Genomic DNA, 25110 nt, shown 5'->3' on the forward strand with positions numbered 1-25110 from the left:
TCAATATATATTTTTGAATGAAATAACTACATGTTGTCCAAAGAATAAATGGCGAAACGTTACTGCAATTTGTTGAGAGACCTCAATCAAAATATTTATTGAGTTTGTATGAGGGCACTGTGCTTGGCCTGGGTAGGTTTTGGCATGTAGAGTTTTCCACACTCCTTTACTCAAATGACATCTCTTTTAGGACTAGCCAGAGCACAAAGAGCCTTACCAACCTGAGCCTCCCTGGCTCCTCCTCCTTCGCCCCTTTGCCCCTTGGTTAAGACAGCGTCGCGATCCAGGGCTCGGATTTGCTGGGCAGAAGCCGCGAGCTGGCCCCGCCCCGCCCCCGGCGCCTAGGCCCCGCCCCTGCTGCCCGGCACGGCACGTTCCGCGGGGTCGGCCGCAGCCATCCCATTCCTCGCCCGGCTGTAACGATTTGCTCGTGGCGCTATCTCTTTATAAAGTTGTTGTTGCGGCTTCCGCCGCGGGTGGAGGAAGATGGCGTCGGGTGGTGGTGGCTGTAGCGCTTCGGAAAGATTCCCTCCGCCTTTCCCCGGCCTGGAGCCGGACTCCGAGGGGGCGGCCGGGGGGTCAGAACCCGAGGCTGGGGACAGCGACACCGAGGGGGAGGATATTTTCACCGGCACCGCGGCGGCCGTGAGTTCGCACCCTTTGGGGCGGCCAGAGGGCGGGCGATCGCCCCAAAAGGGAAGAAAGGCTGAGCGGAGTGGGGCCCGGCGAGACCTTGCATTGGTGACAGTAGTCGTGGCTTGGGGGCGCTGGATGAACGCCGAGACGTGGGGCCGGGTTTCCTGGCCCCTGGGAGGACAGTAAGGAGGGGTGTGGTGGCTTCTCCGCCTGGATCTCTGACTGCGAAGAGCCCCCGCGGCCGGCGTTCGGCCCCTGGGTCTGTGTTGTTGCTCGTTTCCCACGGGGCTGGTTTAATAGGTCCGGTTGAGGGGCTGGGGTGCAGAGTCTCTTGCCTCACTGCTCCTAGGATGAATACTGTTATATGAAGTGGCCCAGGATAGGGACCCGTCCACAAATGCTTTCGTTAGCTCAACACTAACTGGTAATTACCAAAGGCCCTTTCTGGATCTTATCATAGTGCATAAGAGTTAGATTGACTCTGATCTCTAGGAAAATCCTGCCAGAGATCGGCTGAAAAAACGCCCTGCCAGATAAAGCACTACAGAAACCAAAAGCTTTGTTGTCGCTTTTAAAGGGATATGTTCAAGTGCTTAAGTATCTTAGTTGGAGCGAATCTGTAAATATGAGGAGGAAATGGTGTTTCCCATAGTAATTTCCAGGTTTCTAATGAGTTTGGTTTTGGGAAAAACTAAATTTTGTATGTGGAATGTGGAAATCAGTAATCAGTAGTTCTGGAACCAGTGAAGATGTTTGAGGTTGTTTTGTAAGAATATTGACAAATACCACTTGGTACAGTTGGTTCCAGGTTGAAAACTTCTTCAGTGCTAGGGTAGGTCTGTGAATTTGTGTCTATTTCTGTCTTGGATAATGCTTCTGTTCATAGTAGCCACATATGATTAAATAAGACAGCTTTAAATTCTTTATGCAGTATGTGTCTGAAAAAGTTGGACGTGTGTCTCACTTATGTCAGGAAAAGTTTAAGATTCTTGGAAATATCTATGGCAATCATTAGAATTTCCCCTGTGCTGTATTCTGAAATTGAGTCCATAATCCCAACTCACAAAGCACTTGCTGATGATAGTATAACAGCTCAAACTGTCTAGTGAAGTCTCTGTTACTCTGAGAAATAACTCTTGCTGCTAATTTAGTCTCTGTATTCCATTAAAACAAATCTTGAGTCTATTACTTTGGTAATTCTCCCATATTCATGGAAAACAGCTACTGTTGATAACTGCTGGGATGGTAGATATTCAGACTGAATATCTGAAAAGAGAAACTCTGGGAATGAAAGTGATTGGTCACATGGGCAAATAATGATTTATTTTCAAAAAAGGGTCTTGGAACGGTGAGGAGTTCTTTTCTAGAGTTAACTAGTAAAACAGTTCAAGAGGCTATGCTTTGATTGATTGCACCAGATTACTGTCCCGATGCATCAATACTTCTCTTGTAATACTGTAAAAATAATTTGCCTAATGTCTAGCTAAAGGGAGGAGGAGGAGGTTACAATGACTTTGTTCTACCATAGAAAGCATAATTATTTTTTAGATTTTGATTTTAAAAAAATGAATTGCTGAGGAAACTGAAATGCCACCTGTGAGCCATTTTTTGAGCTGCCTACCTTGCTGTTAATCTTCAGGAATCCAAGACTCCAAGATCCCTCACTAGTTAAGCTGTGAATTTCTTGTTAAATAGTTATTAAATACAACTTATATTCCACTACATGCTTTAATTGTGAGCCAATGTGAGAAGGTAGGGGATTGCATTGTTCTGTATCCTAATGAACAACATGAAGAATAAAATAATTAAAAGCATGGGTTTTGAAGTCTGATTTAAATCCAGCCTCCGTTACTTGCTAGCTTATGCTTGGGCAAGGTACTCAATTACTTTGTACAGTTTCCTCACCTCTAAAATGTGAATAATAATAATAATAGTATTCACCTCCACCATTTTTATAAGGATTGAATTAGAATACATACCTATAAAACACTTAGAACAGTTGAGTGTTCTGTAAACTGAAATTACTTAAAAGTATCAAAAACCCCACAAAATCTAATAATGGATTACAAATTTTAAATTAACCCTAAAAATGGTTAATACAACCAAAACAACAAAAGAACAAGACAAGCAAATGAGAAACAAAAACTCTTAGACACAGACAATAGGTTAGTGGTTTCCAGAGGGTAAGGGGGGAGGAGGGGTGGTAGATGAGGGTAAAGGGGATCAAATATATGGTGATGGAAGGAGAACTGTGGGTGGTGAACACACAACGTGATTTATAGAAGATGTAATATAGAATTGTCTACCTGAAATTTATGTTACTATCAATTGTCACCCCAATAAACTTTAAGTTAAAAAAAATTGGTTAATACAATTTATCAAAATCAAACTGGGAAAATTGATTTGATTAGTTAGAAGTCATCAAAGTAGACAGGATTTAGGTAGCATTTTATTGATTTAAGTGTATCTTCATATTATTTTTTTGTAGCATGTTGAAGGTAGAGGAGCACTAAAGAATTGGGGAGCTGAGGCATGTAAAATTTAAAGCTCATTTATGGTATGCATGTAATTTCCTGGACATTGATGTAACAGCTGCTGCTGTTAATCACCCATCTGCTCTCTTTTACAGCCCAAGAGACTTTGTTAATACAGTAATAAAAGTCATTTGATTTACAATTGAAACGGCAGCCCTTGATAATAATGCATCTCAGAATCTACAAGGAGAGACTGGAGTTACACAAATTATTAAAATAAACCTGAAGTCATTGCTTTAAGACTGAAAACCAGCTTGTGGAAGGTCTGATTCTTAAAAATATTTTAGACCTTATTTTTCTGCCTCTTACTTTGTGAGCCTATAAAGAAAAAGATCTAAAATTCTAAATATATTATCTAAATCTTTGATGTAGACCTAAATCCAGATATGTATCTTTTTAGTTAAAACTTTCTCAGTTCTGGGATAGCATTGATTTTTTTCCTTAATAAAACTAGAGACTAAATAAAAAGAAATAAAAATAATAAAATAAAAATTATATATATAAAAAACAAAAGAAAAAGAAGAAAAAAAAGAACAACAAAAAGACAAAACTAGAGACTAAATTAGAGCCGTTCTTTCTCGGCTCTCCTAATTCTTAAAATTACTGCATTAAAAGGACTACAAAATGACATACATACTTTCATACCTCATTTGATCTCACCGGTCTTATTTGCATACTTCTAAACCTGAATGAAAATTGAAGCAAGTTCTTTATTTGCCTTCCCGGGAGTTCTTTTTTTTTTTTTTTTTAAAGTGTGTTTTTCCAGGACCCATCAGCTTCAATCTAATTGTGGGGGGCACAGCTCACAGTGGCCCATGTGGGGATCGAATCAGCAATCTTGTTAAGAGCACCCCGCTCTAACCAACTGAGCTAAGCAGCCACCCCTCAGGAATCCTTATATACCTGTCTCTTGTTAGCAATATGCCAGGATCACAATTAGATTTGCTGTGTAAATAAAAGGGGAGAACTATGGAGGCCTTTCATTGCTGAGAAGAAAGAGGAAAACAGGTAAGTGATGTCTTCAGTTCAGATTTTCGCCAAATCGGTGACTTCTTTTGATGACATTATCAGACCAGTTAGAATTTATTTCCCACTGGTCTTGTTCTTGAATTGAAACCCTAATTAAAGAAATGGCCAGAAAAAAGAAAGAAAATAAATAATAGCAGGGGACTTGAAAAGTCATATATTGAATATTTAGAATAATGATTAATCAAGAATTATTTACATGTTCCCACTGGTGTTTGAGACTAAAGAACACTATAACTTTTATTGATATTCAAAAGTCTTGGATAGCAATTGGCTTCTGATTGACAGTGTTTTATAGACTACATAAATGGAAGTTATGTGTTAACATTTAGCCAGGAAAGGGCATGGTATTTTTAGAATCCAGCCCTCATCTGTGATCAGTATGATCAACATGTATCCTGAGGGGGAACAAATGAGCTTTTTTTAAAAAATTGTGGTGGAAAAATCACACAATAAAATTTGCTATCGAGGGCTGGCCCAGTGGCGCCGGCAGTTGGAACTCCGTGCTCCTAATGCCAAAGCTGCCGGTTCGATTTCCATATGGGCCAGTGGACTCCCAACCACAAGTTGCCAGTTCGACTCCTCGACTCCCGCAAGGGATGGTGGGCTGTGCGCCCTGCAACTAACAAAGGCAACTGGACCTGGAGCTGAGCTGCGCTCTCCACAACTAGGATTGAAAGAACAACAACTTGACTTGGAAAAAGTTCTGGAAGTACACACCGTTCCCCAATAAAGTCCTGCTCCCCTTCCCCAATAAAATCTTTTTTTAAAAAAATTGCTATCGTAACCATTTTTAATTGTACAGTTTAGTAGTGTTAAGTATATTCACACTCCAGAACTTTTTCATCTTGCATTTCTGAAACTATACCCATTAAACAAGTCAAGTCCCCTTTTCCCCACTCTCCAGCTGCTGGTAACCACCGTTCTGCCTTCTGTTTCTATGAATTTGACTACGTTAGATAACCTTGTATAAGTGGAATCATGAAGTATTTGTCTTTTTGTGACTGGCTTATTTCACTTAGCATAATGTCGTCAGGGTTCATCCAAGTTGTATGTAGCATGGGTCAGAATTTCCTTCCTTTTTAAGGCTGAACAATATCATTTGTATATACTATATAACACATGTGTATTTATCTCTCAGTGGACATTTGGGTTGCCTCTACCTCTTCGCTCTTGTAAATAGTGCTGCTATGAACATGACTATTCAGGTATCACCTCTGAGACCTTGCCTTCCAATTCTTTTGAATGTATACCCAGAAGTGGGATTGCTGAATCATATGGTAGTTCTAGTTTCAATTTTTTTGAAGAACCTCCATTCTATTTTCCATAGCAGTCACACCATTTTGCAATCCCATCTGAGCTCTTTTTAAAGACTAGTTCATTTCCTTTTGAGTGAGTGTAGGATAACTTCTTTAGATCTGGACAGAAATTTGGTAATTTTATTAAAAACTAAGTAGATTAATAATTTAGTTGGTTCATATCTTAATTCTCTGTTCTACGAAATACATGATGGCTGTTCCCAAAGGTGTTCTGCATACTCAGTAAGTTTCTTGTTACTGTCCCTTCTCTATTTTTAACCAGTTGAAAGTTGATCTACATAACAATAATTCCAAACAGATTTATTGCTTAGGTTCTTTAGTTAATGGTGTAGTCATTTACAACTTACTTGTATATTAATAGTCATGGATGAGTGTCCCTCTAGTGTGTACTACTTTCTGTAGGTATATTGTCTCAAACACTTGTTTTTGGAGCTGCCATCATCACAGGTGTCAGATCTGGTGAAAAGATCAGAAGTTAAAATTCCACTTGTTTTCACATGGGTCTAATACAAATGTTCGTGAAAAAGTCAGTAACTGGTGTTATGTCCAAAGATTTATTTTAATGCTCAGCTCAAATTATAGACAAGTTTTACTTCTAATAAGTTTCAATTTGCCTGAAGTGCATAGCTTCATTGATTTCTTGATCATAGCATTGTACTAGCAGTTAACCTAGCTTTCAAGATAACGGAGGAGAAGCTAACAAAAGTAGTTAAAGACCCTTTTGGAAGAAGGGGGCTGAGTGAAAACTCTTAAAGATGACGAATAGGAACCCAACTTAAAAATTATTTAAAATTCAAGTTTGGAGTGTATGAGAGAAGCAGCAAAGGTTGAAGTGAGACTTCTGATTTCTGTAGGGAGTTGCTGCCCCTTTGCTTACTAAGGTGTTAAGGTAGCTCCGATGACTTGGCCATTTGTGATTTGTTTGGTTGAGAGGGGAGAGAGGAAAAGGAACACTCTGATTTCTCTTCCTTGGTCCTTAATGCTTCTCAGCACTCTTGAGTAACTGTGGGCATAAATAAATCATGAGTAGTGGACAGTTACTAGAGCAAGTAGCCATAAGTATCTCATCTCCAGGAAAAGCCTGTTTGTTGCTCAATTTTTCTGGCTTTTGCTTAGTCAGATGGACAGCTGGGGCTTCGTTCTGCTTTCAGAGCAGATTTGAACTGGGTTTGCTTTTTCAGTTTAGAAGTTAATGTACCCATTAGTGCTCTGATCCTTCTGCAGTTTTCTGGCCCTTCCAACTTATGTTGGTTAGTAGGGAAATTTCACCAGAGAATCCAGTAGAATGTCGGTAGCTGAATTTTGGTAGATCATAGTGTGCCCATTCTTTCTTTTTCTTTTTTTCTCCTTTTTTGTTTTCTTTTAATTCTTTGTGGTTTGCCCTTTCACTTTGAGATCTCCAATGGGCTTGCTCATGGTTTTCCTTACCTAGCTGAAAGGTCAGCTCTGGGCTCATTTTCCCCACTCTTCCAGCTCCCCTTTTACCATTTTCATTAGTTCTTCTACCCTCTTAGCTCAGAGGTTCTTTATCTTCTTTTGTGTTGTGGATCTGTTAGCAGTCCAGTGAAGCTTCTGGACCTATTCCCAGAATAATGTCTTTGAATGTGTAAGATACACAAGATTACAAAGGAAACCGATTGCACTAAAATGCCTGTACTACCCCTTGAGGTTGGTTGAATATAATGCAAGGGTTCTGCGTGGAGCAAAGAGCAGTTTGAGCTGCAGGAGGAAGAATCACAACTGGTTACCTAAAGGGAAGTTACCCGGAATCCCAGTAAGACTTTGCCAAGCTGGATGGCTGTGTCAGCTCTGAGGGGACAGCAAGTCCACCCCTGTCCTTCTCTGAGCTAAGAAAGTTGCATTAGCAGCCCAGGCCTCACGGTTTGAGGCTGGTAATTGGTGAGGAATACCTGTTTGCTCTTAACACAAGTGCTCTCATGCTGGCGGATCTTTCTAGTTCCTCTCTGAGAATTAGCTTTAGGCCTGTCTGTGTGCTCTTATAAACAGAAGCACTTCAACTTTTTTTCAAACAGGCTTATCAGTGGAACCACCTGCTAGAATTAACAGCCAAAGGGAGTCAGCAAGTGTTGGATATCCTAGCCTAGGATCCTATCCCTAACAGAAAGAATGCTTCCTTTATTTTTAAAAAATGTGGGAGGCCCGGGGGAGTTGGCAGGGCAGGGCTTTAGCTTATTAGCTACATTACAACCATACTATTTTCATCGGAATATAATTTTATCTGTTGCCTAGAAATTTAGCCCCCTTCAAACACATGATGTATAGTTTTGTGACTTATTATTAAAAGGTTTTTTAAATGTGAATTATAAAGCAAAGTTTATGTTTAGTATTGATTTTGCCACTCAGTGTAATCAGTGTGCCTCCTTTCCCTCAAAATGAGTCCTTCCCAAAATTGTGATTGTTGATTCAAAATTAGCTTTTTAATATAAATTATACCTTAATACTGATTAGAAATTAGCCTTTTAACTTTAAGCATAGCATATGAAATGTGTTATGCTATAATGCCCAGGTGGGTATTTATTTTGATGACAAGTATCGACATAAGAAACATCCAAACCTGTGGAGAATTTTTGATAAGAGTTTATTTGAGCCAAACTGACCCCAGGAATTAAGGTTGCAAATGCTCCGGAGAATGACAGTTTTGCAGTTTCTTTTATGCATTTGAAATTATTAAGGAGGGGAATCTTCAGGAAGATTACCTGAAGATGGGAGAAAGCAAGGTAGGGATTGGATAACCAGATGGTTCATAGGATTATGTGCTCTGGAGGGTCGTTATGCTTATTTCAAATTGTGTTAACCTAGACGCACAAAAGCAGTGGACAGAGCTTGCTTACGGCAAAGATAAAAAGATAAACCTTTTACTAAAAAAGTTACATGCTTGGAGCATGACTACCCACCATGACCTGCCCAGTTAGGAATTTATGATTAGATCACCCGTGAGGTTACTTTCTGTAGAACCCTCTTTTTGTCCACATAAGTAAACTATTATTTATTATAGACTCTATAGTCTCATGGAAGACTTGTTTTCTATTAACCATCCTGTATGAATGTCGGATACCACCAATAGGGGGCAGTTCTTCTTATCCTTAAAAATAGCTCTGCTCAGCTTCTTTTGAATCTGATTTTAATTAAAATTTGAGAATAATATGCCTCAAAGGACATCTCTGTGCTCAATACTCTTCAGTCTGTTAAAAAAAGAAATAATAGGCCCCAAATGGAGTCATTTGCCCTCGCAACAGTACACCAAAACTTAATTTCAAATTCGACCTCTCCCAGAAATGTGACCTTTAAACAGTCAATCTGAAATTTCCTGAGTGGCACTAGTGAGGGTAATCTGCTTCATAAAATCACTGTTGCTTCCTTCCCCCAAAAGATGCCTGGCCTGAAACAATCCTCTTTTCTTTTGCTAATGACTTCCTTGCCCCACCCTCCTGCCATTAAAACCCTGCCGGTTTGTACAGGTACCCCAGAGCACCTTTCTGTTTAAGAGGTGGGGTGCTGCCCGATTCATGAATGGTTGGATAAAACCAATTCGATTTTTAAATTTACTTGGTTGAGTTTTGTTTTTTAACAGTCCCAAAGAAATAAGTTAGTTTGTCCAATGCCAATCCAAATCAATCAACCGAAAATAAATTTGGTATGGTTGTGGAGGAAAAAAGGGTGCTGTAATCATAAATTCCTAACTGAGCAGGTACTGGTTGGTAGTCACGCGCCAGACCTGTAACCAATTTAGTGAAGTGTTTTAAGCCAGCCCTGTCCTTTGTTCTTGTGCATCTAGGTTAACACACCTTTGAAATATCAGAGTTAGACCCCTGGAAGGCATGACCACCCTCAAGAGAGCACAGAATCTTGACTAACCTGTAATCCATTCCCCGCCTTGCTTTCTCCCACCTTCCTGTAATCTCTCTTACTTTCCCTCCTTAATTCCAAAAGAAACTGCAGACTGCTATTCTCCAGAGCATTTGAGATCATGTTCCCCAGCATATTGTCGTCAGTTTTGGCTCAAATAAACTCTTATAAAAATTCCCTACAAGTTTGGATGTTTCTTACGTCGACAAAGTAAAAAATAAAACATGAACAGAGATAAAGTTGGAGAGGGGCACTGTACTATATACCAGAGAGAGGGTTAACACCTTTGTAAGAAAAGTGCATACATCTAACTAAGAAATGCTAACTTAGCATAGAAAAATGGGCAAAGACATCAAGAGAAGTCACAGCGGTGTTCCTATGGCCATAAACATGTGAAAACAATGTCTTTTCAGCAGTCAACCTGGCAAAGATGTTTTTTAAAGAGAGAATGCTTAATGTTGCTGTGAGTGCAGTGCTCATATATTGCTGGGGGGTTGGGGGATGTAAACTGCTGGTCTTTCTGAAAGGCAGATTAGCAGAGCCTTTGAAAATTTTATGTCCAGTCATTCTACTTAAAAATCTATCCCAAGGAAATAATCAGATGTGGACTTACATATAGGGATGGATAGCACATCAATACTTGTGATGATAAAGAACCTGGAAACTCGGTATGTCCATCCTTAGAGAAATGACTATGGAGAGTTAAGTCATTGGTGGGATTGTCGTACAGCTCTTAATGACATGTACAAATGCTCAGATGGTAGAGGGGGAATACAGAATATAAAGTTTTACCTACATAGAGGATTAATTTTGTAAAGAATTACAGAGGAAAGATTTGGGTAGTAAATATAGTAATCAGTCTATCTTAAACTTTCTTAGAACTCAGCCTTGAGTGGTTTTGGGATGGAGCCCCAGAGAATTCATCTGAGGAACAGTTTCGGTTCTCACAGGTAGTTGTTACCTAGCTACTAAGGAAACACAAGTCTTTGTTTTCATCACAGTTCTAGTCAAGCAACTTATTATGGTTTGGGCTTGAAGGTGGTTGGGTGGAGGAAGAAAGACGGGTAATGTGCTGTAGTTATCACTATAGTATCCCCTCCATCTGGGTCTGTCTCTCCTGATTAGTCGTGGTTAGACAGACTGCTATTCTAGTGTTACGCCAGAAAATGCTCTTAAGTCTTAAAACGTGCAAGTTTAGATGGTAAATCAGAAAAATACAGAGCTGGCTTTATTCATCTCCTTATCACAGGAATGGGTTCTTCTAGGTGTTTTTTTAAAATGGCTAAATTCTCACCTGTGTCTTTCCTGTTGCTTTAGTCTCTCTCTAGTGAGCTACTAGTAAATTATACATATATATATATATATATATATATATATATATATATATATGTCCTCAATGTAGCTTGTGTTTTAATCTCTCCTATATCTCCATCTACAGATGACTGGTATTGGAAACTGAATTGAAAAGAAATCAAATGGCTTGTTATGAGCTCCCTATACTGTACGAGAGCACAGAGTGTATAGGGAGGCAGTGTGTATGTAGGGCGGTGACTGGCAATGTGTGAGGCAAAAGGAAACATGGGTTTTGTTTTTGCCCTATTATTGTCTGTCTCTGCATTGATTTTGTTGTTATTTTTTAAGATTATGGAAGCAGCTAGAAGAAAAAATCACTAACAGAATTGGTGTAACATTTTAGCGTGTACAGCTAAGTGCTCATTAAACTTCATTAGCATAGAAAAGTTCCAGTAGAAGCAGTGTTTGCTAATATAAAACTAAATATTGGTAACAGTTTCTTTCCCTGAGGGTGGCCCCAATATTTGGATGGAACTGTTTGTGTGGCATATTCAGAGTACCCGATAGATCTGTCATTTCACCTTGTTCTGTTGGGTCAGAAAATGCTGGTTTCTGAGGAACAAAATCACTCAGATTTGTTGGGATATGTTTCCTAAAAGCTTCCTTAAGTCAGGTCTTTAACTGATTTGGCCTTGGGGTCTGACTTCAAAACCCTGCAACACCACACCATAGCTTCTGACGCCAGATTCCCAGCTTTCTGTCCATCTGCACAATCCAGCTTTGTTTGTTCTGGTCCTCCCCACCCTGTTTGCAGCTGATCACTGAGCTTTTGATAAAGGCCATGGACTGACTGTTTTCACTATGTGCCCACTAGTCTAAGCAGGACTGGTTTTTATTCTGCTAGCCTGACACGGGTATAGTTGAAAATTATGTGTGTGTAAGTTAAGAATGAAAAGATAAGTTATGTTTATAAATAGCATTTCATGTAAAGTGTTCTACCTTTTGCCTGTCAGAAGGGTCAGTAATACCCATACAACTGGGCTTCAGTGAACAGTTCAAGCCAGAATCAGAGCTTACAATCTGGACTCCAGTGTGGCATCCCGGTCACTAGAATGTGCCCTATCAGCATTTGAAAGAATAAAGGTCATCAGCTGAGAAGGAGGAACGCATTTGGGCAGGTTCTTTTGAAAATGATCTGCGTGTACACATACCCACACCGGTATCATGTGCTTTGGAGCAGGGCATTTCAGCAGGGTTATGGTGTTAGAAATTAACTCTAAAATGTATGCATTTATTTGAGCTCTGTGATCACTGGGGCAGCACTTACCCACTCATAGTGTCTCGCTGCTTATTGAACTCTCTTCCCCTAAACACCTGTGGGAGCGACCAAGGGATGCATTCAGAGTCACTTTCCAAGTTTGTTTTTAATGGTACTGTTTTATTCAAGAGTATCTCTTTGTTTTCAGAGTAAGCCCCAGTCTCCAAAGAGAATTACTTCCCTTCCCATCAACAGTGGCTCCAAAGAAAATGGGATCCATGAGGAACAAGACCAAGAGCCACAGGATCTCTTTGCAGGCAAGTATGGACTCAACACTTACACTAGGGAGCTTCTAAATTGCTGTATTAAAGTAACCTCCTCCTGTGTGTATTGGAAACATAATTCTATGTAAAATACAATTGTGGAGGATTCCAAAAGCTGGAAAATGCAGTCCCTGCCATCAAGATCCTTACAGGTATAGGGAGTAAGACATACATATACAGTTATTTGAGAAGGTGAGTTAGACAAACTTAAACAATAATATAACTGTGGCCAGAGGAATGCTAGAAATACTAAGTCATGGGAGCTCAGAGGGACCTGAGATCAGACTAAAGCAGTGGCTTTAGACTTTTTGACCAAGACTCATGGTAAGAAATACATTTTAGGCCATAATCCAAAATATATACATACTTGGATAAAACTGAAACAAGTTTTATTAAATGACTTGCCCTTACTACTTTCAATGCAATCTGAAATTTCCTATTGTTTCTCTTTTTTTTTTTAAATGTTATTTGCCAAATATATGGTGATGGAAGGAGAACTGACTCTGGGTGGTGAACACACAATGAGATTTATAGATGATGTAATACAGAATTGTACACCTGAAATCTATGTAAATTTACTAACAATTGTCACCCCAATAAATTTAATTTAAAAAATAAATAAATAAATAAATGTTATTTGCAACCCATTGAATAGATTTCACAATTCACCAATGAGCTACAATCTGCAGTTTAAAAAACACGAGTGTAGAGCAGAGTTTATCAGTCTTGGCACTGTTAACATTTGGGGCCCAGTAATTTTTTTGTTGAGAGGGATTGTCCAGTTCTCAACGGGATGATTTTTGTACCGCCCCCTAAGACACTGGGCAACGGTTGGAGACGTTTTTAGTTGTCTCAGCTGGGAGAGCTGCCAGTGTCTGGTGGGTAGAGGCCACGTATGCTGCTCAGCAGCCTGCAGTACACAGGACAACCCCTCCCAATAAAGAATTATCAGCCCAAAACATCAGTGGTGCCCACACTGAGAAACTGGTCTAGAGTGGCCTTGGAAGGCTCCCTGAAATAAGCAGGATTTATGTCGGAAAGAGTACAAATGGTTGGGCAGGAAGTACAAGGTGCAATGAGGGACAGTCAGTAAACCTCGTGGGCCAGAGCGGGGTTCTTAGAGAAACCACGGAAGATGGGGCTGGAAATGTAGTTTAGGAGGATTTCCGATGTCAGTATTAATTAGTTTAAATTTTCATTGTAAGCGGGGAACGGTGTGGTAGATGAGGGTAAAAGGGATAAAATATATGGTGATGGAAGGAGAACTGAGTCTGGGTGGTGAACACAATGTGATATATAGATGATGTAGTACAGAATTGTACACCTGAAACCTGTGTGACTTTACTAACCATTGTCACTCCAATAAACTTTTATTTAAAAAAAATTTTTTTTTCATCCTAGTGCCAATTAAGAGCCGTTGGCAGTTTTGAAAAAGGAAGGTGATATGGGCAAAGTAATGTTTTAGGAAAACTGATCCAAGGAATTATTATATAAAATAGATTGCAGTGGACAAAGACTAGAGACTGCAGAAGTCATTCACAAATTAGTTCAAGAATGAAATGGCAAAGACCGAAAGTAAGGTGATGAAGGAAGGGGAAGGTGAAAACTTTTCAAAAGAGAAATCAACGAATCCAGGTATTAGTGATTAGATGTAATGAGTGTCCAAAAATGGGGATTGAAGACAGTTAAAATATGTCTCCAGTCCAAGGATTAAGAAGACAATGATAACATTTTGAGGCCTACATTCTAAAGAAACTGGCTTTGGGGAAGAGTGAGTTTGGGTTTTAGATAATTTAAATGCAAGTGGCAATGCCCAGGAGGTGATTTGAACTGTGGTACTCTGTGTGGGGAAAGACGGAAGAACGAGGTAAGGGATCTTCTTAGAGGTTAAAACTGCCCTGAGAATAAGATACTCAAAGGAGTGAAGGGTGAGGAAAAGGAGGGATGAAAGGGCGGGTGGAGGGTAAGAGCTTGGGAAGACTCACATTAGAACTCTGGTAGGAAATGTAGAAGACATGAAAGGGAAGAAGTTAGAAGGTCTATAAAGATTTAGAAGATTTTCCAGTTCCTTTCATCTCTGAACTTAAAGTACACACTGTTCATTCTGGGAGTGATTATTTTTTGGGTAAAGTTTCTGGAGGAGAAATGCAAATAATGAGTTATCTTTAGTTATATGGCAGGTTGAAATGGTTTTTCTATCTTTGGGACTTAGTGTTTGTGATCTTTCCTCATAAGAGGACCTGAAATCTTAGTGTGACTTGAGTCACTTCCGTGGTTGGGTTTTATATGCATGAATATGTAGAACTGTATTAGGGACTTATTACTAATGAGGGTTCTGATTAACTTCATTCCCCTACTGTTTTCCTAAGCAGCCAATACCTGCCTCACTAAGAAAGGAACATAAGATATCTACAGAAAGTAACGCTTACAATGAGACGTTTACTTTAGCACTCTTAGCTTCTCCGATATTTTATATACTGACTGGAAATTTAAATGCTTTGATTTTATTTTCCACATGATTAGTTTAGTGGTGGTTGGAGCCCAAAGGCTTTTCCATTACTCTTATCAAGAGTACAGAGAAAAAACATTTTTAATGTAAGTTTTAGCATCTTTGTCACATGAATTTCAATAGAAAATGCACAGCTCTTCAAAGGGCTTTTAGTAGCACTCTAATAAGTCAAAGGTTTTAAATGAGAAGCACCTTGTGTTTCACTTCCAAACATATTTATTAACTTAATTATTATGTGGGGCCTTCATGATGGGAATATCATAAACATACTGTAGCTGGTTGCTTGCTTCAAAGAATCCTATCATCCCGAGATGTTTGTTATGTATACTTTTTTTGTTTTGGACTCCCACACCAGGGGCAGATTACATTACCATGTCTCCCTTTTTCCTGATAGGAAACGCATTCTAACAGTGTGGCAACCTTGTTTGTAGACATGATTCACACTTAATGATTAGAACACTGATCTAGGACTTGGTTATGCCCTGTAGACCCCCATCTCAGGGTTTCATTTTAGCTCCAAATGAAAGTCTAGAAAAGAAAAAGGAACCTCTCTCTTTGATTTCCCTGAGGCTAAAATTGAATACCTACCGATCAGGCCAAACCTAAATGGTTATTTGTTTTCCTTTATTAGAAAGAAAAGAAAAGGCTGACCTGTTTAGGTTTTGAACTTTTAGCTCCACTGCTTTGAATTGAAAGTACATTCTTTTTGTTTGCCAAAAAAATTTTAATGCCTAAAAATGGTACATAGTGCTCTTTTGAAAGTACCCCCTCTAGAACACTTAGGGAATGAATTGTTCTGCTCAACTGAGATTTTCCCAGATAGATAAAGGGAGCTCTTAAGCACTAATTTTTTTAAAGTTTTTGATTAGAAAGATTTTCAAGTATTACACATATCTTTTTTCTAGTTTGCAGTCTTTCTGACCCTTCCTTTGATGTCACTTTTTACTCTCAGTATACCTGCCTCTTCTGTCATATTGGCTTATAAATCAGATAACCAAACTTCTTCTTTTACAATAATTATAACTAGAACAAATAGAGTTTATATAAGGTTTTAAATGAATACTCCTTAGACTAAAATAAATTGGTACATTTCCTTTGGCTGTGTAGTCTTTTTGCTTGATAACTGGTTCTTGCCTAAATTCTCTATAGGAGAGAGTAGCCAAGTAGTTGTATTTAGAAATGAGAGCGGTTGCTGTACAAAACTTGTGCTAGAAGAATACCACCCTTACTGCCCTCCCCTTTTATCCATGTAAAAATTTCTTGATTCTTGTTCTCTTAGTCGGAGAACCTCTAAGTATAGAGATCTGTGGTTGCTGTTGTTCTTGTCTCTTAGCCTAGAGAACTGAAGTTTAGCCATCAAAGACCCATTATTGACCTTCATTATAAAATAATCAACTATTTTTAGATGCCACAGTGGAGCTATCCCTGGACAGCACACAGAATAATCAGAAGAAGGTGCCAGCCAAAACGCTCATATCTCTTCCTCCACAGGAAGCCACAAATTCTTCTAAGCCCCAGCCAAGCTATGAGGAGGTGAGAGTCTGTGCTATTGGTCTTACTTATGTTGGATTTTTAGGACTGTGCTGCCAGTCTAAAGTTCAGTTGGGTATGAACCTTGAGAAAATATTTCTGACTTTTGGAGAAGACCTTTACGGTTAATGGACAGCCAGAATCCAATAAAGGACTCTTTCTTGTGCAGAGTATCTGTTACCCCGAGGATAGCACAAAGGCTTTCCATGGTCACTAATGATATTTAGTGTCTGGTGCTCCCATATTCAAGAGTGTCGTCTCCATTCCCTCCTTAGCCCGACAGAGGCAAGTCTTCCAAAGCCCAGTAATTATTCATTATTACCAAAATAAGGTTTTACAAGACTAGATACAACAAAAGATCTTTAAGCAGACTTCAATTTAAAATGGTGGAAGCTGGTTCATTAGCAGTGTTGGGAATGGATAGAGCTGAACACTGATGCATAGAAGAATATATCTTGATGTTATATTGATATAAGATTAAGACAATAAAATTGTTTTTTAAGATTGATTAAGACAGTAAAATTGTTTTTTTGTATATCAACTCTCATGATTGTCTTCTCTTTAAAAGCTAGAGGAAGAAGAACAGGAAGACCAATTTGATCTGACAGTTGGTATAACTGATCCTGAGAAGATAGGTAAGTGTACTTGGGACCCCTTCTGCTGTTAGAATGTGGCTGTGGAAAGCACAGTTAGCTAATTTCCAGATGGTTACCACCAGAGCTGAACTAGCCAATGTAAATACTCCATCATTATCTTTCCTGTAGAATTACACTGCTTACTATGCTTCTAAGCCCAGAATCAACAGTCAACCAGTACTTTATTTAGACTTTTCTTGGCTTTAGGCAGAAAACTCAGAGACATCAAATACTATTATAATCCCTTTTTAAAAACCCAAACATTGCCTTCTTTCACAGAGTTAATGAGACCATTTTATTCCCTTTTCAGATCATAAATTCCATTTAAATACAAAAACAAAACAAAAAACCCCACATGTTCTATAATTTGGGGATAACCGAATTTATTTTTCCCTCAGGAAGTTTAGAATGCTTGTTACATACCGTTTCTCATATAGTCTTGATACCTACTGAAGCGGGGCAGTCTGCATCTCTCTTTCATAGGCAAAGACTAAAAGACCCAGGTGGAATCTTGGTCAGATTGACATTAGATTTTCAAAAAGCACAATACTTAACTTTGGCCAGGACTTGAATTTCTCGGCTAGCCTTTCCGTGTCCCAGGCTTGTGAAAGCTGTTGGTGAGCAGAGAGCAACAGGTCTCAGCTGTCCTTGTTCCAGAGACAGCCCGTGACAGTAGAGGCTGTACAGAGCCCTGTCCTCCTAAATGGGGATGGTGTTTATATAGTAAAAGGAAAAAGATAATTTCTCATCTTTTGTCTATTCTGAACTAGGAACAGGAATTTCTAAAGTCTAACTTAATTAGACTTTATGCCCAAATGCTTTGTTGTTAAAGTGTCGAGTTTTACTTTTCCTATACAGTTGCACTGGTAGGATATTTATAAGCATCTTATACGATTCCCTCATCCAACAACAGAGGAAATTGAGGGCCAATAAGTGAAATACAGCTTTCCTGTCAGGTCACAATGTGGTCCCTGGTAGAGCCTGGACTAGAACTTGGAATTACATGTTTAGGATTCTCTTGCTTCTCTAATGTTTATGAATATCCTGTATATCAGTTTTCTAGGGCTTCTGTAACCAAGTACCACAGATGGGGTGGCTTAAAACAACCAAATATATTCCCTCAGAGTTCCCACCGGAGGTCAAAAGTCCGAGGCCGTGGTGCCAGCAGGGCCATGCCCCCTATGCAGGCACTTGGGGAGGACCATTCTGTGCCTGTTCCCTTTTGGTAGCCTCACACATTCCTTGGCTAGTAAATGCATTACTCCGCTCTCTGCCTTTATTGTCACATGGCATTCTCCCTGGGTGTCTTCACATCATTTTTCCTTTATGTGTATCTCTCTGTGTCCAAATTTCCCTTTTTTATAAGGACACCAGTCACACTGAATTAGGACTTGGTTACATCTGAAAGAGCTGTTTCCAAATAAGGTCACGTTCTGAGGTACTAGGGCTTAGACTTTCAACATAACTTTCTTAGGAGGACACAGCTCAACTAGGACACAGTTCAACTCATAACAGTAATTTAAATGTCACATGGACCAGATTTATTTAAACACAAATCACTTTTGGTGATAAGCCTTCTTCCCCTTGCACTGTAGTCTAGATTCTTAGTCATGTTGATGCCAAGAAATCAGCCTCTTAAAGCATTTTCATATATTTTAAGTGTGTTTTTCCAGGACCCATCAGCTCCAAGTCAAGTAGTTGTTTCAATCTATTTGTGAAGGGCGCAGCTCACAGTGGCCCATGTGGGGATCGAACCAGCAACCCTGTTGTTAAGAGCACCGCACTCTAACCACCTGAGCTAACTGGCTACCCCAAGGCCTGATCTTTTTAAGAACACCTTCTGTTTGGGTGGGCTTTTTATCAACATGTGCTTCTCATTTCCACCCACATCTAAATAAATTAGAATCCTACTTCTACCAGGATATGCTTTTTAATCTTGGTAATTTGCATATGTTATCTTCAACTTTCTGAAATTATTTAGAAATTAACCTGAATTTAAAAGTGCTGTATTACTAGCCCATTTCTGTATCTTATGAGCTGTGTATATACGTGCAAGTAGTTCTCTGTTCTCACACATGTCCTCAGTAAAAGCACCTGATATGCAGGCGAAGTGTCTGAAGACCCTGCTTTGCTACTGTTGTATGTACATGTGCACTTACACGTTCCTTAATTGCAGGCGCTAGATTATGGGCTTGACCTTCTGGACATTTGACCATGACTATTCAACTGAGAACGAAATTTTGAATACTTTTCCTTAAAGTAAATGTAGATTACTTTTTCCTTTTATCAGTGGTAAGCATCCTTCGTAGCATTAGGCAATGCAGTGTGAGTTGGTTAGAAGAGAACAAACACTACTAATCAGTATAAAATAATTTCTAAAGCTTAGTCTATGATTTTCATTTTACACATACTCTTTTGGTAGAGGCTGGAGAGGCAGAGAAGGCAAACCCTCTATTCCTGTACAATCTCCAGCTTCTTTGTGTGCTTTCCCAGCCATCTCACGGAAACCAAATTGCAGTATATGAGCCTGCTTATGACAGTACTGCACCTTCTTCTCCTGGGCCCTCATCCCACCACCAGTTCAGAAGTTTAAGCAAGTAGTAATTGTTGACCTAGGTTTCCTGTTTGGTGTTAGAAAGAATCAAGGGGTGGGGAGAGAAGGAACAAAACGAACCCCAAACACCAGAGTCTAGCCTTGAAGCTGTATCTGTCTAGAGTGCAGTGTGTGTCTTTTCAGTGCTCAGAGAGTCAGTGGTGTCTTTATATTCCTAAGTGGCCTAGGTCAGGACACTGATACAGAGAAAAACAATTGCTTGAATCCCAAAGTACTGAACAGTCAAAGGCTGTTTCAGAAAAACAATCCCTCCAGGAAAGAGAGATTTGTGTGACATCAGGCAGCCGAAGTCTCTTCCGGCCAGGCCCTTTGCTCTGGGTGAACATGCTAGATAACAGAGGTCAGTGTCCCCCAGCACTGATGGAGGGGCTGTGACAGTATTTCTAAAAGAGCAAACCAAGCCCAGAGCTAGCTTAGGGTAGAACTACTTGTTTCCTTTTACATCATTTGCTTCCTTCTCCTCCTCCTGCTTTATACAGCAAGAGAATTGTGTGGTTTTAGACAGATGTGTGCAAATAGCTCAAATATTGGCATGGTAACAACTGATGGATTGTCAGTATCCAGTGCTGCTTTGTGAAGGGCATGAATGGAGCCTGGCTTTAGAACAGAGGACGGACTCTCTTGTCTAACTCAAATTGGGGCCCAGCCAGCATCCATGGGGCATGATAAGCACCAGAGGCCATGAGGCAAAGTCGGAATTGAATTGTAGGGTAGTATCTAAAGTTTGGTGATGAAACAAGTGTCCCAACTTGTACAGGGCTCCTGTGGCTTATGATTCCTGGCTACATGTGAACAAGGTGAGCACTGCTTTGGTGAACAGAATGCTCAATCCTCTCCTGCTTTGTTATTCTCCCACAGGGGACGGTATGAACGCCTACGTAGCCTACAAAGTCACAACACAGGTGAGCCCGTGTGACCTTGCTGATGAACCTTAACGGGCTTGGGTGCTTCTACGAAGAAGGTCATCATTCAGATTATTTCTGGGTATTTCTTTAGTTTCTTTGCCAAACATCTTCCTTCAAGTTAACTCAAGATGGAGCAAGCCCGCATTCCCTTGGTAATCTCATCCACACCTTTCCACTTTTCTTCCAGAGAGCTAACACATCAGCGTGAAACTTTATCAGTTTTTTTGAAGACGTGCAGTGTATCTGATATAGTCTTGTCCCTCTTAGGAACTATGTGGCTTAACAGCTAGTTTGGTGGATTGCCTCGAACTATTATCAGCTGTTTAAAAATTGTCAGTTCTGAGCTTTCCTGTACTGAGCTTCTTTTAATACTTGCCCTAACCTTTTGCCCCTCAGGTCTGGTCTTCCTTTTTCCTATTTAATGCATACACCACTTACACAATGTTGTATGCAGGTTATGAAGCATACAAAATGAAGCCCCAAACCTACCACCAGTCTTCAGATGAGTACTGTTGACCTGTGTGTTTCTTCCTGTCATTTCCCCTGCCTCACACCTTAGAGGTGACCACTGTCCTGAGTTGTGTCTTATTTCCTGTATAAAAAGTCTTCATAGATGTATCTCTAAACAATATACTGTTTTGCTTTTGTTCTTGAGTTTCATAAGAGTGGTATCATGCTGAAAATAGTGCTCTCTTTCCTCGCATTGTTTCTCAGACCCATCCATGTTGTGTGTAGCTGTAGTCGGTGTCCACTGTGTGACTGTAGCATAATATATTTATCCGTTTTCCTGTTGTGAATATTTGACATGTTTCCAGTTTTTTATGATTATGAACTATGAACACTTTTGCACATGTCTCCTAGGGTACACGGAGAAGAGTTTCTCTAGGGTATATAACCAGGAGTAGTTCCCCTGGGTCGTGCACATGTTGAAGAAAAGGAATGCAAACTTTTTAAAAGTCTTTGCACCAATTTATACTTCCATCGGCAGTGTGTAAAAATTCCCATTGATACGCTTCCTTGCCAACAACTGGCAAGACCAGTCTCCTTAAATTTTGCCTGTCTGCTGAGTATTAAATGATCTCGTTGTGACCTAGGCCTGGTCTTTTTTACTAGAAGTCTCCTTTATGTTGTCTCTCCGCTACTTGTTGGCCTGCCTCCTGTAAGTTCTAGATCCTGTGACCCTGGAGGGGTTAAAGTGTCTGCAGTGTGGACATTTCATCTGCTCCGTCCCCTTAGAAGCACTGTTTAGTCTCTTTTTTTCAATTTGGTTGCTTTAATTCCAGTAGCTAATACCCTTAAGTCAGTGCAGGATGAATGGTTATAGGTTAACATAGAATTCTAGCTTTGTAGATTTCAACATTTGTTTCCTTTGGGTGAGCGTTATTAACCAGGGAATGAAACTGTATTTGAATGTAATTCATTGCCTTTTGTAATCCTACATATTTTATTTTATGCATTTCAAGTAATTATTCAGAGAAGGGCTCCATAGGCTGCCACACAGCCAGAGGGGACAATAGCTCAAAACAGTTGAAGATTTTCAGCCTTGGAGAAAGTTACATTTACTGACATGTGGCTAAGCAACAGGGGTCTGGGCAGTAGATCCCTTTGATGTCAGCCGGATGACTTGCGGGATACTCCTGCTTCCCCTATTTGGAATAAAATCACCTTGTTTTTTTCTGTCCCCAAGACAAGTTTACCAATGTTCAGAAGTAAACAGTTTGCAGTGAAAAGAAGATTTAGTGACTTTCTGGGTCTTTATGAGAAGCTTTCCGAGAAACACTCGCAGAATGGCTTCATTGTCCCTCCTCCGCCTGAGAAAAGCCTAATAGGTAAGGCTGTGGTCTTTAATTTTGCTTGGATTTTTTTCCTTTGCATTCTTCTGCAGTATGCTTTCTACTTAGTATATGAAACGATTTCTATTAACAGTGTAGTCTTGTGGTTACAAAAATTTCTGGTGTTTTCCTGTAAGTTGCAGGAGGTCTAGAGAAATAGACAGCAAGTTTTGACCTGTTCTCTTTCTTTGGGTATAGTAGGAGGTTCTTGTTTTAGCTTCCACAGGTGTGTGTGTGTGTGTGTGTGTGTGTGTGTGTGTGTGTGTGTGTATGTGTGTGGTTCTTGTTTTAGCTTCCACAGGTGTGTGTGTGTGTGTGTGTGTGTGTGGTTCTTGTTTTAGCTTCCACAGGTGTGTGTGTGTGTGTGTGTGTGTGTGTGTATGTGTGTGGTTCTTGTTTTAGCTTCCACAGGTGTGTGTGTGTGTGTGTGTGTGTGTGTGTGTGGTTCTTGTTTTAGCTTCCACAGGTGTGTGTGTGTGTGTGTGTGTGTGTGTGTGTGTGGTTCTTGTTTTAGCTTCCACAGGTGTGTGTGTGTGTGTGTGTGTGTGTGTGTGTATGTGTTGGTTGGTTGGTATCCTAGAGTGTTAAGTGATTGCTATTCCAGATTGGAATGTAGTAAATTGGATGGGGTGAGGGGCAAAGAACCTTCCCATTACCATCATTTGATGTTTGATCTATACTCAGAATCCCACTGGCCCCTTTTAGAAAACAGGCTCTGCAAGTCCCAGAGTTTAGAACCTCCAGCGCTTCAAGACTTGTTTAACAAATGACTCTCATGTAAAGAACCTTTTGTTCTTGCCTGCTCATGGCATAGAAGTGGCCTTAGGTTGTGTTTTGTACTGTTTCTACTGCTTTTCCTTCTAGAATTTTTTATAGGTTTATCGTATTCATGATTGTTATTGGTTATTTTTGCTTTTTAAATTCCATTCCAGGAATGACAAAAGTAAAAGTTGGGAAGGAAGATTCTTCTTCTGCAGAATTTCTTGAAAAACGGAGGGCCGCTTTAGAAAGGTAAGTGCCATTTAACCATTTTTCTGAATAACATGAGAACTAGGGAGGAGCTGAAACCCGAGACTCAATTATGAGACATTCACTAGAGTTAATAGAGATGAGAAAGTTGAGTGAATGAAAGATTCACACTTCCAAGTTATCTCTTAACTTTTCCTAGGTCTTTTATCTTCCCACCTTGGGAACACACCATCTTCTTTTCTTTCCCTGCCCAGAGTGGACAATAAGATATGAAAGGCTCTGAGGTCTCTTTCTAACCAGTTATTTTTCTTCCCTTTTTAGAAATGTGAATAACATGAACTTGAATATGCTTACTACAGGCAGAGTCATATTTAAGTGCCTTATCTGAGGACATTGTAAAGTAATGAAAAACCTTGTACCTCTGCCAGCGCTATATGACACCCAGAACCAGTGAGGCCAGCTTGACTAACCAGATGACCACTTACTCTGTAGGTACCTTCAGAGGATTGTGAATCATCCTACCATGTTACAGGACCCTGATGTCAGGGAGTTCTTGGAAAAAGAAGAGGTTAGTATTGTACAAACTGAATTTCATAATTTGTATCTGCCCCTAGTGAAATGAAACATTCAGTCAACAAATACTTGAACACTTAACATGCATATGGGGAATTAGTACCAGACTCTATCCTAGTTTGTAAACCCCTAATAGTGACAAGTATTTTTCGGCCTTTGAAATAAAAGAAGCTCTGCCTGTAGTCAAAAGCAACTGGTTGTAGAGGTCACACTGCAGCCTAGTTTTGTCTTACTGGATTAACACAATGATCTATTTGGCAAGTCCTCAGCATCTTTCATAAGTTACTAGGCTCAAATTCAATACTTTTTTTGTGTGCCAGGAGCTGAGGGGCGTTGGTTCAAAACCAGTTACCACAAACCACAGAACTGCCATGTAGTAAAAGTGTTGATTCAAGTGGACAGTCTTTTTCTACAGGCTATGTGTAGGCTATTCATGATTTTGAAAAATTGGAGCCAGCCCAATTGCTAACAATTGAAGAATTAAGTAAAATATATCAATACAACAAATACATTATTCTCATAAACAAAGTATACAGAAATGTTCATAATATTTGCTAGAAGCATATATTAAAAGAATTATAAAAAGTGAAACATGAAACAGCATGAAAATGTAACTGTAGAAACACGTTAGTCATTAAGGATCAAAAGAAACACTGGAATAAAACAACGTTGTATCTATCATAGGAAAGAACACTAGAGGGAAATAAATCACAGGGTAGGATTATCATTTTGTAGTTTTTTTGTGTTTTTTATTTTTTTAAATTTACTTAAAGTACATAGTATTCTAATGAAGAAAATACTACTAAGTATATGGGTATTTTTTTTCCTCAAACTGGAATTTTTTTTATTAAAGATTCTCTGTCTAATGCTTTAAATCTTTTCATTCCTCTTCTGCGATTCCTAAATCCATTCTTCCTTTGCACCCATTTGTCCCCACTTCATGCCCCTAGAACAGGGTTTGTGGGCAATAGTACCACTGACACTTTGGGCTGGATCCTTCTTTGTTATAGAGGCTGTGCTATGCATTGTAGGTTAGCAGCATTCCTGGCCTATGTCCACCAGATTCCAGGAGCAACCCCTTATCTCCAGACATGGCCAAATGTCCCCTGGGAGGCACAGTGGGCCCAAGTTGAGTACTGCTGCCCTGAGCACTAAATCCAGTTTCTCAGCATGCTATACTATATATACTGTAGGTTCTTCAGCATCCCTTCCATGCCTTAGGAAAATAGTGGTAAGACAGAACCAATCAGATTATTTCTAAATATTTGGCATGCTTGGCTTAATTAG

General features: G+C 39.7%; 1 protein-coding gene across 1 annotated transcript in view; it reads left to right on the forward strand.

Annotated features, from left to right (window-relative positions):
- Positions 1-372: 372 nt before the first annotated feature.
- The window catches only part of SNX1 (sorting nexin 1), a 33249-nt gene continuing 8511 nt past the window's right edge, over positions 373-25110 (forward strand). Inside the window, exons 1-8 of the mRNA XM_081049817.1 lie at positions 373-645; positions 12142-12250; positions 16171-16298; positions 16864-16930; positions 20403-20446; positions 22137-22278; positions 23214-23292; positions 23743-23818. Coding sequence (XP_080905943.1) covers positions 487-645; positions 12142-12250; positions 16171-16298; positions 16864-16930; positions 20403-20446; positions 22137-22278; positions 23214-23292; positions 23743-23818 — 804 coding nt within the window. The 5' untranslated portion in view covers positions 373-486. The remainder of the gene's footprint in view (positions 646-12141; positions 12251-16170; positions 16299-16863; positions 16931-20402; positions 20447-22136; positions 22279-23213; positions 23293-23742; positions 23819-25110) is intronic.

This window comes from Rhinolophus hipposideros (assembly GCF_964194185.1).
Source record: "Rhinolophus hipposideros genome assembly, chromosome: 5".
Lineage (NCBI taxonomy): Eukaryota > Metazoa > Chordata > Mammalia > Chiroptera > Rhinolophidae > Rhinolophus > Rhinolophus hipposideros.